Raw genomic sequence first — 14,563 nt, forward strand, 5'->3', positions numbered from 1 at the left:
GGACCTCCATCGAGCCAATCCGAAGCAGTTACCACAAGGCAACCGATTTGTGCAGATCCCATAGTTCATTAGAGCCCAGGCATCGTCAAGCATCAGCAAATGATGAGCAAAGCGGCGCCGTATGCAGGTTTGAAGGCATCCACGGCCGTCATTGCGGTCATTCCGGCCCCAGTTCCGGACAGTAAGTTCCCAGTAGACCTCGTCCTACGACATATGCTGTAGCACATTGTCGGCGCCGCCGTCTGATATTGTTGATCAGTGTTGTACTGGCACGAAGAGGGTAGCATGTGGCGGACAATATTCGGAAATGGCTGTAATCGTGAGCTCGGGAAATATCACCACAATTGCGCCAAAGTCGATGAGTGAGTCCTGAGAGAGGCACTTGTTAGGCGTTAACTCAACTCTCCTCACCGTCCAATGCCTGTACAGACGCTTCGTATTTTTCCAGGTTGAGGGGACCAGCCGACCAAAGAAGTGTTGCTTGGACCTCAACCACCGGATTCGTGTCGCCTAGCTTTTTGCTGTCGGTCGAGGTGACATATCCGATGACATTCACCCATTCGCCAACGCGTGTTTGTTCCGCCTTGAGACTCTGCAGAACGAGGTTGACATCAACCGAGGCGAAAGTGAGTTGTCTGTCCTCAGACCCTTTGTATTGCAAGGTCAAAACGCCAGACTCGGTGGAATAGGATGTTACACTGGAGCTACTGTCAGCTTCATTCCTTGAAATTTGAAGGTGACAAGTTTCAAGAGCACTCACCATCCCAGGAACCTCACTTTATCACCAATATCTTTTTGGGACAGGGAGGAGAGCAGACACAGTTGGGAGGGAAGCGGTCCGAAAGACATGTTGTAAGCCAAAAACAGTGTGTATAGTTCATTCTTGAATTAGATTTGACGGCGAAAGTATCTTCTGCTTTCAATGAGAACTCATACCGCAGTATTGCACTGTCAAGAAACTCCTGCCTTCACGTCGATGAATGGGACGATAGCATGAGACTGCTTAGTCACCCAGACTGATAAGATCACATGATACCTCCGGGTAAAGTCCGGGATGGGTATGGCCTTGCATCCGCGTGCCGCAATCGCCAGTCACATTGTTTGGAATGCCTTGAATCACTGGAAGCATCTCGATAGGCAGCCTTGTTCTTGCCAGAGGCAACTCCTCACCGTGCATTCGTCACCCTAACCAGCGATAATCCTACGAAGCGCTTCTTCCTGTCAAGTCCTACGTTGGTTCTTGCGCGTTCACTTGCTCCATTTCAGACCCTGTCTCGAGAGAAAGCGAGGTGCCTGGCGTTAGGCTGTGACCCCGCCAAACGTTGCTGAGGCGTCATCGGCAAAGTTGATCACCTGCACCGACCCTCGCTCAACACCGAACTTCAAACCTACTCATCCACAACCGCGTTTGCTATTTTGCACCTCCATCGCACAGAGAATCCCATCCCAGATACTTAGATTTTTCGATCTCTCGCTCGCGATAATCAGCCATGTCGGGCATCTGGGGCTGGTTCGGTGGTGGTGCCGCGCAGAAGCGGAAGGATACCCCCAAGAATGTCATTCTGGATCTGCGGACAAGCCTGGAGATGCTGCAGAAAAGGGAAGCCCACATTCTCCGCCAGATCGAGGAGCAGGAGAAGGAGGCCAGGAAGCATGTAAACACTAACAAGACTGGTAAGTCCTTTATCTGCGCTTTGTTTACTTATCGCCCAGCTGGCAGACGCTGACGGCTCGTGTGATAGCGGCCAAGAATGCCCTGCGACGCAAGAAGGTCTATGAGGGCAACCTCGAACAGACAATGAACCACATCGGAACCCTCGAAACCCAGATTAATGCCATCGAATCCGCCAACATCAACAAGGAGACGTTCGAAGCGATGCAGAGAGCCAGCGAAGCCATGAAGTCAATACACGGCAAGCTCACGCCCGAGAAGGTCGACGAGGCCATGTACGTGCCGAAAGTTTGGTTTCTATTTTTGTGCGATGGTACTGATGGTGGTTATAGGGAAAAACTTCAAGAGCACAATCAGCTCAACGAGGAAATCGCGGCTGCCATCGGCTCGGTCAACATTGGCCAGTCCATCGACGACGGAGAATTGGATGCGGAGCTGGACGAGCTCATGGCCAAGGATCTGGAGGACAAAATGCTCGAGACTGGCACAGTACACGCAGATCGTCTGCCGAGCGTGGCGACCGGAGAACGTAAGTTGACTGGTAAGCTTGAAGCATGAATCCTGCATCGCTAACACCCCCTTGCAGTCAAGAACAACAAGGGCAAGGCGCCCGCGGTCGAAGACGACGAAGAGGCGGAACTCAACAGACTCAAGGCCGAGATGGCCATGTAAGTCTCGGGTTTGGCATGATGACATGCTGTATAACACTATATGACGTGGGGAATGAATACACGAGGCACCGACTTCTTTTTCTCATTGTATTCGGTATGGAGGGCTTCCAACAGTGAGCAGTTGGTGTGACGGGCAGGGGGGAGACCAAGGACGAACTCAAGTGGATTTGCTTTTGATATTATATCATCTTTACGACGGTCCCTGGAGTTTGGTTTTTCGTTGCGATTGATGGCACTGGCGTTTTTGAGGTTTTACGAATTTTGATGTAGGTAATGGGAGGGTCGCATAGGAGACATATCTTCACACAGCACAACCACAGCACGCTCCATACACATACACACACGTGGAATCTTCCTAGGGCAGATGCACTGCATAACATACCTACATAGGGGAGGGAGAAGCTGCATGCATGGAGCTTTGTTGAAATCCTTCACTTTTGGGAGATCATGTCTCACTTGGCGTTTGGAGACTAGGAGACTGGGTTCCCAGCCTCGCGGGTTCAGCCTTTCCCCACGCCCAGGCCAAGAGGAATTCATGATGGCATCATCTGGTCTGCTTTTGTTTACAGATTTCCCCATCACGAGATGCCGGTAACCGTGGGGCATTTCATCACGGGTCTAATGCATGAGAACAGCCTTACCGATGAGGGGTTGATCTCACCGCTGTTTTGTTATTGTTGGATTTTGATGTCTTGGCTTTGGGACCCAGGACCCGAGAGCTGATTCTGCGACGGTTCTGGCGGATGGAGGGGATATTCAAGATGAGGGGTTGTGGTTATGATTGCCACCTTTCTGGGGTGTCGGAAGAGGTGTTTGGTGGTTATCAGGCAAGATGAAGAGATTTGAGGGGGAGGTAACTGGAAGCGCTTGGAGTAGATACAATAGATAGATAGGGTGTTGAGTTGAGTTTATTTTACATGGCGCTCTTCCATCATCTTCAAGATCATTCACAGATGCCCCCCGAAGCATTGGAGGCTATCGTCCTCGGCGATCATCACAAGCTTTGTTTCTTGGGCTTTCGGGCGCTAGAGGGAGACCATGTTACCGCGGGGAGGTTGGGCTTTTTGATATTGACATGGATGCCCTTGAAGCTATTGAAGCTGAACGCGGGGTTGGGCGGTTTGAGTCTTGAATCGGGGACCGGGAATGATATTGCATGATTCTCGCTACATATCTGCTTGGTTTGACAATGATTCCAGCCATGTATTATTCCAGAATAGCAATCACCATTCGTAAACCAGAGATATCAGCAGAGACAGGTGTGAATATCGAAGCACAGACCGAGACGGCCGACGACCCTTGCATGCGGCAGCCGGGCCGGGGTACAAAAGATGGACCAATTCCAACGTTCCTCTATTAAATGTTAGCAGAGAACACGGACAAGGGTGTCTAATAACTAGCATCCTACAGCGAACCACGAATGTCAATGCCTACCAGACGACCCCATCGCCGTTGACGTTCGCCAGCATCGTTGGGCGATTTGATATTTCCCTCATTGTGTAGCCCTGTGAGGTCTTCGATCCATTTCATGAGAATATCGAGGCAAATCAAGTGCGACATTTGCCATGAAGGCCATGCGAATGAGAACGAACCAAAAATTTCTTTGGCTGATGCGTTGGCATATGTGGATCCCCCACACAAGAAAAAGAAGTGCGGGCCAGCCGCGGCAAGGAGGTAGAGATGGCGGTTCTTCCACAGGCAGATAACCACGTAGCACGCCAGTGACACCACACCTCTCCATTCTTTTTCACCATCACACACCTACGGCGGCCACACGGGTAGACCCTTTGGCGCTTTTTCTGGATCTGCGAGAGAAAGTTCGAAATACTTGGGGCTCCCCGCGGTTTGGAGGGGTGAGGGGTTGTCACTGGGACTCCCGTCTCTGCCATGCTCACCACCCCACCAGCTGCCACACTTTGAGGGGTGCGTATGTGTGGTTCAGGGACAGGAACAGAAGAGGTGTCAAGCCGGGAGGATCGGGATGGAGTGAATAAGGGGATGGTGGTTGTTGAAGCCCAATATCATCCCAATAACGCTCATTGTTCTTTGGCCATGCCTCATTTTATATGGGTGGCTTCTTCATCTGATGTTCAGTCAGTCAGTCATGACCGTGATGGTCTATGTAATGAGCTGCGGATCCCCATGAGATTTGGCCAATCTTGGGACTGTGCTACACTGGTAGCTTGCGTGATTTGCCTCCTTGTAGAAGATATCATGATGAAGAGGGAAGGTTGGTTCGAGGTGATATGCTCTATTCCAGCGAGTAGTATCCATTCGACGTGGCGCCACTGCAGGTCGGTGGGCTAATGTCTGCGGTTCAATGCAGTCACTTGAGCGAAAAGACCAGCCGAATTGACCTCTTGCGTGGGGTTGTGATGGGTTTGAAATGTTCTTGCCAAGACTCAGACGCATCCATCTTTTTACGCACCTGCCCCTCACTCTCGTCTGTTTGCACCAGGGTACTCCCATCAACTGGAGAATTCTCGACAAGGTCAAGGCAAGAATTTTGCATCTTTTCGCCTTTCTTGCCTTCCTGCTTCAGACCGAGGCTTTGTTTTCTTTCTCTCTCCTCTCTTGTTGCCCAACACAACAAAACCGACCAAAAAAACAGTGATCCGATCTTCGCCGTCGTCTTGTTTACTTTTTCCTCTCTCTCTCTTTCCCGTCTCACTCACATCTCTCTCATCTCACCCACCCTACCTACGAGCGAGACTTCCTCTCTCGGTCTGACCAGAGTCGCGGCCAACCACAGCCCGTCACACACCACCCCCTCTCTGCCGACTGTGCATATTCCTGCACACGACATACATTAAACAACCCCTCCAGAAAGCAGGCCCGTCCCCGACATCGTCCAGCCAGACTGCACGGCACACGGCCACCACGCAGCACGAAAGCCCCACCTTTTTCTCACTTTGGGCACCCAATCTGCAGCCTTCCGATATACCACGAGCCAGAACCAGCCGAGCCGTAACCAGGCCACAAGTCCGTCTGCATGGAGAATAATAAGAGAGCCCCTCAGGTCATGTCCGTCGAGATTTCCTCCGACAAGGCAGAGGTAGATGTCCCACAAGTATGAGTCTCCCTCAAGATGTCGAGTTTAGTCCAGCTAGGACCACCCTTGATTGGGCCCAAAGCGACTATGATTATGATCAAGTTCAGTATGCCGACTTTAGCCAAATACAGGAAGCCAAATATGGAGATGTGAAGTACCTCCAAGTATCCGAAAGTGAGATGGACGATCAAGAGATTGAGGGTGAGTTTTCTCCAACATGGTCCCAATCCTGCTACACATGTGACATGTCTGCTGATACACACCACATCAGGCAATGGCGAGTTCACCCACCAGCATAATCCCAGGGACTCGATAGCGTCTCTCACCAACTCAGAGCCATCATCAGCCCCTCTCTCAAAGAACGCCAAGAAGAACAAGAAGAAGGCAGCGAAGAAGAAGGCAGCCAAGGAGGCCGAGAAGGAAGCCGAGAAAGAAGCCGAGCCACAACCCGAAGCCGAAACTGTGCCGACACCAGCCGCGGAGCCGACGCCGGAGCCGACAACGGAGGCCAAGGAGGAAGCTGAGGGGGAGGCTTCGGCCGCCAAGAAGAAGAACAAGAAGAAAAAGAAGAAGAACAAGAGCAGCGTCGATTCGACACCTGCTACATCTTCTGACTCTCTTGCCCCCGCTGCCGCCGAGCCAACACCAGAAGCCCCTGCGACTGAAGAGCAACCCAAGGTTAAGGAGGTCAAGGAACGCAGTCTCGAGGCCCCTGCTGCTGAGAGCAAGCAGAACGAGGAGCCCAGGACTGAGGAGAAGGTTGAGGAAACCAGTGCCCCTGCTGCTGCTGCTGAGCCAACGCCTGTCGCCGAGGTGACTGAGACCAAGGAGACTGAAGCTCCCGCTGCTGAGGTCGCCACACCCGAGGTCAAAAAGGAGGAAAAGCCCACAGAAGATGCTGCTCCCGCCCCTGAAGCTGCTGCTCCAGTAGAGAAGGTCGAAGATGCTGCGTCCTCAACGCCCGCCCCTGAGCCAGAAGCTGCCGAGGAGGCTGCCCCCACATCTACTGTTGACCCCACGCCAGCAGAGGCTGCCGCTAAGGTGAAGGAGGAGCCAGCTGCCGAGTCCAGGTCTGAGGACGTCGCGGAGGCGCCTGCTGCCGAGACAGTGGTGGAAGCCGAAAAGTCCTTCGCTGAGGTTGCGGCCCCAGATGCTATTGAGGGTGCTGCCCCCGTTGTCATTGATCTCAAGTCTGAGCCTGAGGCTGAGAAGCCTCAAGAGGAGACCAAGGAGGTTGAGGCGCCCAAGGTTGAGGAGCCAGCTAAGGAGGCTGAGAAGACCGAGGAGGAATCCGCCCCTGTTGCCGACGCCACCCCAGAGCCTACGCCTGTTGAGCAGTCAACACCTGCTGAGGAGGTCAAGCCTGCTGAGTCTGAGAAGACTGCCGAGCCAGAGGTTGAGCCTACTCCTGAGACCAAGGAGGAACCCGCCACTCAAGCTAAGGAGGAGCCAGTTGCCGAACCAGTCCCTGAGGCCAAGGAGGAGCCTGCTGTCGTTGAGCCAGTTGCCGAAGCGAAGGAGGAACCTACTGTCGCCGAGCTTGTCACAAAGTCCAAGGATGAACCGGTTGCCGAGGTCGCCAAGGAAGAGACTGTTGTTGAGACCAAGGAGGAGGCCAGCCCTGACGTCAAGGAGGAGGTTGCCCCCGAGACCGAGGTCAAGGCTGAGGCTGCTCCCGAGGTGAAGGAGGAGCCCGCTTCCGAAGTTAAGGAGGAAGCTGCTGCAATTGCCCCTGAAGTTAAGGAGGAGGATATCCCCGAGCTCAAGACTGAAGACGCTGAGGTCAAGACTGAGGATATCCCTGAGGCGAAGGAGGAAGCCGCTCCAGAGGTCAAGGAGGAGGCTGCCGCTGAGGTTAAGGATGAGACTCCCGAGGTCAAGGAAGAGGCTGTCGAAATCAAGACTGAGGAGGCTGATGTCAAGATTGCGGACATTCCCGAGGCGAAGGAGGAGGCTGCTCCTGATGCTAATGACGAGGCCACTCCCAAGGCTGCCGTTGAGGCCACCCTTGAAGTCAAGGAGGAGACTGCCACAGAGACCAAGGAAGAGGCTGTTGTGGAGCCTACTGCTGAGGTCAAGGAGGAGCCCGTCGTCGACGCCCCCGCCGAGGCCAAGGACGAAGCTCCTGTTGAGGCTGTGCCTGAAGCCAAGGAGGATGTTGCTGCTGAGACCAAGGAGCAGTCCACCTCTGAAGAGAAAGACGAGCCTGTTGCTGAGGTTGAACAACCTGCCGCTGAGACCAAGGAAGAGGCCGCCCCTGAGGCCAAGACTGAGGCTGTCCCAGAAGTCACGGATGCCGTACCCGAGACCAAGGACGACGCTGCCCCCGAAGCCAAGGAGGAAGCTGTTGCTGAGCCCAAAACCGAGGTGGTCGAGGAGCCCAAGGATGAGCCTGCTGCAGAGAAAACTGTGGAGGACAAGGATGTGTCTTACGCCGAAGTTGCCGCTGCTGAGCCCGCCGGCGAGGCCAAGGAGGCTACTCCTGAGACCGAGGAGACTGTCCCTGAGACCGAGGAGGAGCCAGCTGTCGAATTCAAGGAGGAGCCAGCTGTCGAAACCAAGCAAGAGCCTGCTCCCGAGACCAAGGATGAGCCCGCTGCTGAGGTAAAGGAGGACACGACCACTGAGACAGTTGCTGAGTCCAAGGATGAGCCAGTGGCTGAGATCAAGGAGACTGCCCCTGAGCCTGCCGTTGAGGCCAAGGAGGAGTCTGTTCCCGAACCTGCTGTTGAAGCTAAAGAGGGGGATGCCCCAGAGCCAGCCCCTAAGACTAAGGAGTCTGCTCCTGAGGCCCCGGTTGCTGAAATCAAGGAGGAGCCTGCCGTTGGAACCAAGGAGGAACCTGCCGTTGAGGCTAAGGATGAGCCAGCGGTTGAGACCAAGGAGGAGTCTTATGCTGAAGTCGCCGCGGCTGCTGTCGAGACCAAGGAGGAAACTGCCACCGAGACAAAGGATGAGCCCGCGGTCAAAGCCACGGAGGCTCAGGTTGAGGAGTCTGCTCCTGAGCCCGTTGTTGAGGCCAAGGAGGAGCTCACCCCAGCGCCAGTAGAGGAGGCGAAGGATGTACCTGCCGCTGAGCCTTCTTCCGAGGTGAAGGAAGAAGCTGAGCCAACTTCCGTTGAGGACTCCAAGCAGGAGGAGCCCGAGGTCAAGGAACCTGTCGCCGAGAACAAGGAGGAGTCCTACGCTGAGGTCGCCGCCGCTCCGGCTCCGGAGGAGACAGTCGAGGAGGAGAAGGCCGCAGTTGAGTAAGTTTATGCGGTTGTCGTGTTATCAGTTGCATTCAAAGGCTAACGATATGTTGTAGGGAATCTGCCGCCAAGGAAGATGCGCCAGTCACTGAGGACAAGCCCGACCCCAAAACTGCTGAGGAGCCTGCCAAGCCCGAGGAGGCCAAGGAGGGGGTCGCTGCTGAGCCTGCTGTCGAGAAGACTGCTGAGCCTGCTGCCGAGCCTGCTGAGGAGACTGTCGTCGAGTCTACTCCTGAGAAGGTCGCCGAACCCGCTGAGAAGTCTGCTGAGCCGGTTGCTGAGAAGGCTGTCGAACCAGTTGGGGAGAAGGTTACCGAAGCTGCTGATGAGGCTGTCGCCGAGCCTGTCGCCGAGCCTGTCGCCGAAAAGGCTGCCGAGCCCGAAGCTGAGAAGGCTGCCGAGTCTACTAACGAGACCGTTGCCGAGCTCAAGGAGCAGGTTGGTGTTGCCGGGACTGTTGCTGCTGTTGCCGGAACCGTTGCTGCCGCCACCGAGATTGTTGCTGAGACTGCCACTTCTGCAGCCGACACTGTTGCTGCGACTTTTTCTAAGCCAGCTGATAAGGCTGCCGAAGAAGCTGACAAGTCGACTCCAGTTGAGGAGAAGACCGAGGAAGAGCCGGCCGCTGTTCAAGCTGAGAGTGCTTCCGTTGCTGAGCCTGTTCCAGCTGTCGAAGAATCCGCCAAGGCTGCCGAGACCGTTGAGGAGAAGGCCGCTCCCGTCGAGGAAGCCCCGGAGACTACCCCTGAGCCTGCAGCCGAAATCAAGCCTGAGACTGAAACCGAAGTTGCTGCCCCCGCCTCTACTGAGGAGGTTGACAGCACCCCAGCTTCTGTCGACAGGGCTATTGTCGAGGAGACTCCTGCTCCTGTCGAAGAGGTCGCCAAGGTCGAGCCTACTGAAGAGATCAAGCCTGCCTCCACCGAGGACGCCAAGGTTGAAGTCGCTGAGGAGACCAAGCCTGAGGAGACCAAGATCGAAATTGTCGAAGAGGCTCAGCCTGAGGTTGCCGAGACCGCCACTGAAGCTGTCGAGGAGACCAAGGTTCCCGCACCTGTGGAGGAGGCCAAGGCCGAGCCCGCTGAGGAGACCAAGACTCCCGAGCCTGTCGAGGAGGCCAAGCCTGCGCCAGTAGAAGAGGTCAAGACTGAAGCTGTCGAAGACGTCAAGACTGAAGCTGCTGAAGCGCCCAAGGCTGATCCATTCGAGGAGCTCAACGCTGTTGAGCCGGTCGAGCAAGTTATCGCCCCAGCTGCTGAGAGTGTCGAGGCACCCAAGGAAGAGTCCCAGCCTGAGCCAGTGGTCGAGAGATCCCTTGTCATCGAAGTTCCCGTCGAAGCTCCCAAGGAGGTTGCCGCTGAACCCGTGGTCGAGGTGCCTATCGAAGCACCCAAGGAGGTCGTTGCTGAGCCCGTTGTCGCGGCGGCCAGATCCCTTCCCGAGACTGTCGAGAAGGTTGAGCAGGAGGAGAGTAAGGACACCGTTGGGCCAATTCCCAGCGAAAACAAGGATGAGAAGGCTTCAGGTGAGGAACACCCAATCCCAGTATTGCTTGATACCCCCGGTGGCTTGGCAGGAGAGGAGATTTCAGAATGCATTTCGGAGCCAAAGGACACGGACACGGACTTGCAACAATCGGATACCCATGATACCCCCATTACCCATGATACCCATGATACCCAGGACGCGAGTGCGGCTATTTCTTCTGTTGACAACAATGATACCCTTGACACACCTAATACCGATAATACCCCTGGCGAGGAGGAGGTCGTCCCGGAGACGACCGATGAGACAGAAGTCACGGTGGACGACAAGGAGGCTGTCAAGACAGTGGAAGAGGACAAGTCTGATGTCACCCCATCGGACGAGGATCTTGCGGCGGCGGAGTCCAAGGAACCGGCGTCTTCCATCCAGGAGCCCGAGGCCAAGGACGACAAACCGGAGACTGAGGCAGCCCCCGAACCTGAAATCGCCCACGCGGAGACGGCGCCAGTCGCCGAGGCCGAACCAGTTGTGGAGAGCACCCAGATCGAAGAGCCCACCCTGCCAGAGGTGAAGACACCATCCGCTGACGTTGAAGAAGCTCTGGAAGAACCCCCCTCTAGGACCAAGGAGCCCACTGAAGACTCCTCTCCTGTCGTCACTGATGATGCTAGCATTACTGTGGAGGAAGCCACTCAGCAGTCTGAGGAGGAGAAGGAGCAGCCCATCATCGAACAGTCTAGCACCGAAAACCCTGCCGTTCAAGAATCCGTCGATGTCACCAGCACCCCAGAAGTTGAAAAGTCGGTGGTTGAGGAAGTTGCTGTTCCGAAGAAGGAGGAGGTTGCTCCCGAAGTTGAGTCTGTGGAGAAGACTGAGGAGGTTGAGCCGGTTGAAGTCTCAGATGTCAAGGTCGCCCAGTCCGTCGACGATGCTCAAGCTGTAAACGACAAGTTCGATAGCCCAGTTGCTGCTGTTGCGGTTGCTGCCGGCATTGCTTCTGCTGCTGCTATCGCCGCTACCGCCGCCTCAATCGAGGAGCCTGCCGCTGTCGAGAAGGCTGTTGTTGATGAGCCTGAAGTATCCGAGAAGACTGAGGAGCCGATCAAAGTTGACGAGCCTGTTGCTGTTGCCGATAAGTCTATTATTGCCGATGAACCTGCCACCACCGAGGAGATTGTCATTGCCGCTGCCGAAGAGCCTATCGAGACTGACAAGCCCACTAGTGTCAGCGAATCACGCAGCATTGACGAGCCGCCCGTCTCTGTCGAGGAACATGTTGATGCTGAGCACGTCGTTCCTGCTGCTGCTGTTCCTTCGGAGATCTCAGCCAGGTCTGTGGAGTCAGCTATTGACACCGCTTCAGTCGTGGCTGAGAACGAGGCGCCCGTAGTCGTCCCGGCCCAGGAACCGGAGCAAATTTCTGACGCTGCTTCTGAGGACTTTGTCCTGATTGAAGCAGAATCCATCCCCAAGGAGGCAACCGAAGAAGAAGCGGTTCTCATCGACCAATCCATTGCCTCGCTCAAGCAGGTCGCCAGTGAAGTCGAAACAGAAGCCCCTGCAGCAGCTGTTGAGGAGAAGTCCGTCAACGAGACGGTTGTGGAGCCTGCCGTCGAAGTGACTGCCCAACAAGCCGCCGAACCCGATGTTGAGTCTACCACCAAGCCTGACGCCCCTAAGGAGGTGTCCGTGTCCGACTTTGCCATTCCTGTGGCTGCTGCCGCCGGAGCTGCTGCTTTCGGGGTTGCCGCCGGTGAAGCGACCAAGGAGGAGGCTCCAGTCACCGAACGCTCGCTCCCCAAGTCTTTGGCCCAGGTTGAGCGTGATGACGTTGTTTCGGACTACGATCCTAGAGATACCAATCTCTCATTCGGCACACAGACAACTTACCCACTACCTACTGACACATCTTTTACCTTGCCGACTGACACAACCTACACATTGCCCACTGACACATCATTCTCGCTGCCTACCGAGAAGACTGCTTCCGAGTCTCTTTCCAGGGGTCTTGCCTCGACTGAGGAGTCGAAAAAAGAAGAAACATCTGAAGGCAAGTCTTCTGCTAAGGAACTCGCCCTTAGTGCAGGCGTTGTAGGTGCTTTGGGTGCTGCCACCGCCGTGGCTGCCCACACAGCTTCGGATAAAGAGTCTAGTGATGCGGTGAAGCGCCTGGAGGCGTATGCCGCCATTTTCGATGACGAACCCAAGGACAAGGTCTCCAGCCGCTCTCTTCCCCAAGATGGCGCCAAGAACACGACAGTCGAGTCTTCTGAGGCTGTGAGCGAGACGGTTCCGCTCACTGAATCTTTCCACATGGTGGACAAGAAGGACGGCCAAGAGGTGGCGAGGGGTGGTGTAGAGGCGAAGAGTGATGGTGAGGACATTGTTGCCGCGCGGCCTGCTATTATTGCTGTTACTTCTGCTGGTCCCAAGGAAACGATAACTGACGATGCCGTTCTTACCACTCAAAGGTCAACAATTCCAGGATCCCGAGGACCCGATGAAACCCAAGGAGAAGAAGTCATTGTTGACTTCCGTGTACCCACCCCTGCTCTTATTCTTCCTGACCTCAATGACCCTGTGGCTCGCGAGTTAGGCCGGATGCGCAGTTTACGCCGGCAGCGCAGAAACACGATCAAGCAGGCGGAAGAGATGGTGGCAGCCGCCGTCGTCTTGTACGCCACAGCCGATATTCTCAGCCCGCCAGGAAGTCCGACAACCGAGAATCCAGGAGCCGATGTCCTTGGTCTAACCGAAATGCATTCTGACGTGAAGGGGAAAGGAAAGGAGGTGCAAGTGTTTACCGATGGAGAAAGAGGGAGGCGCAGATCGAGGGACGAGCAAGAAGTTTCTGCTCTCGTGACTGACCTCTCAGCAGACAAAGACAGGTCGAGGACTGATGAAGGCAGACGAAGACGCCGTAGCTATCACTCGAGCCGCTCTTACCGTGATCTTGAAAGCCGTGATCATGACCTTGGTGATGCTCACGACTATCGAGATCTCAGCAAGGACGGCTCCCGGCACTCTTATTCTCGCCGCCACCGATCCGAGAGCTACAATTCGTCTCGCTCTCTTGGCGCTGATGAGCGCCCTCGCACTCCTCCCGCACAAGACAAAGACAGCAGCTATCCTCCTGAACACCGAAGCCCTCGCAAGCAACGCACACCCGAGGAGCAGGCTGCTCACGACAAGCGAAAGGAGGAGCGCCGCCGTCTCCGTGAACTCGAGAAAGCCAGGGAGGAGATACCAGCTTCTCCCACCTCGCCAGCCAAAGAAGAGCGCGTCAAGGAGAGATCAGCACCCCGTCAACGATCTGAGCGTGATCTTTCCGAACGTGATCGTTCTGATCGTGACCGCGCTGAACGCTCTGAGCACCGCCGTCGTCGTCATAGTCACAGCCGCGCCAGCGTGGAGTTTGATGTGCCATCTTCCAGCAGGAAGACGGAGCCCGTCTTGAACTCCAGAGAAGGAGTGCCCATGCCACCTTCAGCTTCCAGGACATTCCCACCCGAACTCAAGCGCTCCAGCACTGGTCGCAGCTCCAGGGCTCGCAGGTCCGAGAGATCAGAGCGGTCAGAGAGGTCTGATGACCGGCTGGCTCGTGACGACGATTATCGACCCAGCAGCCGAGAGCACCGCGAACATCGCGAGCCTAGAGTACGCAGGTCCGAGGATCGGATTGTTCGTGACGAGGAGGTCCCCCGGCCAAGAAGCAGCAAGAGATCAACAGCCAATGTGCTTGATACTAAAGATTCGGCCGCCTCTGTCGGCGATGCTTCCATCGGCAAGGGTGCCGCCTCGATCAGCAGCACTGGCGAGCACGAGTCAGGGTCTCACCGGGCAAAGAGGCAGGAGAAGCGCGAGAAGGTGCGGGAGAGCGAGACCAAAGAGAAGGGCGGTATTCGTGGTGCTTTCAAGCGTCTTTTCACGAGAGGTTAAAGTTTGCAAATTTGGTGAACACAAGACACAAGACACGGAGGAGGAATGCATGAGGCTTTTATGAGGACATGACCGTGTTTTCTCTTTTTTTCGTTTTTCAACTCCTTTTTTTTTCGGTCTGACGATGGGAAATGAAGATTGATGATGATGGGAAATGATAAGGCTGTTATGGTACTTGGTTTCTTTTGGTGACGATGGATGGTGGAGGAGGGGAATTTGGTGGTGGTGGGGGGGGGGTGAGACGATTATGATGGCTGCTGCTTGATCTGATGGGTAGATTTGGTTTGGTTTCTGTTGCTGTTTGGGGATGAGAATTAGGGAGGAAGAGGGAAGAGATTTGCTCTGGTTTCTTGAGATGGGAATTGAGAATTGTATGTTATGACTTTATGTGTGGGATATGAATTTCATTTTGATCTTCCCTCATCATGCCTCATGAATCTTTGCAACAGTGATCATCACTATGATTTGATATGTGGCCATAAGGCGGCCGCCC

At 55.0% G+C, this 14,563-nt stretch overlaps 3 protein-coding genes across 3 annotated transcripts; 2 read left to right on the forward strand and 1 right to left on the reverse strand.

Annotated features, from left to right (window-relative positions):
• Positions 1-169: 169 nt before the first annotated feature.
• QC762_202430 (uncharacterized protein) lies at positions 170-930 on the reverse strand. The gene is made up of 2 exons (XM_062887131.1): positions 761-930; positions 170-698 (listed from the first exon to the last, which is right to left on the reverse strand). The coding sequence occupies exons 1-2, from the start codon at positions 847-849 to the stop codon at positions 398-400; spliced, it is 390 nt and encodes a 129-aa protein (XP_062746919.1). The 5' UTR covers positions 850-930; the 3' UTR covers positions 170-397.
• Positions 346-3,244, forward strand: SNF7 (ESCRT-III subunit protein snf7). The gene is made up of 3 exons (XM_062887132.1): positions 346-1,674; positions 1,743-2,201; positions 2,259-3,244. The coding sequence occupies exons 1-3, from the start codon at positions 1,491-1,493 to the stop codon at positions 2,342-2,344; spliced, it is 729 nt and encodes a 242-aa protein (XP_062746920.1). The 5' UTR covers positions 346-1,490; the 3' UTR covers positions 2,345-3,244.
• A 2,171-nt stretch (positions 3,245-5,415) lies between these two features.
• QC762_202450 (uncharacterized protein) lies at positions 5,416-14,070 on the forward strand (the record flags this gene model as incomplete). Its single annotated transcript, XM_062887133.1, is given in 5 exon segments — positions 5,416-5,596; positions 5,667-8,548; positions 8,570-8,643; positions 8,703-8,976; positions 8,989-14,070. 5 exon segments carry the CDS (start codon positions 5,416-5,418, stop codon positions 14,068-14,070), a joined length of 8,493 nt encoding a protein of 2,830 aa, XP_062746921.1.
• Positions 14,071-14,563: the final 493 nt, after the last annotated feature.

This window comes from Podospora pseudocomata (genome assembly GCF_035222375.1).
Source record: "Podospora pseudocomata strain CBS 415.72m chromosome 2 map unlocalized CBS415.72m_2, whole genome shotgun sequence".
In the NCBI taxonomy this organism is placed as follows: domain Eukaryota; kingdom Fungi; phylum Ascomycota; class Sordariomycetes; order Sordariales; family Podosporaceae; genus Podospora; species Podospora pseudocomata.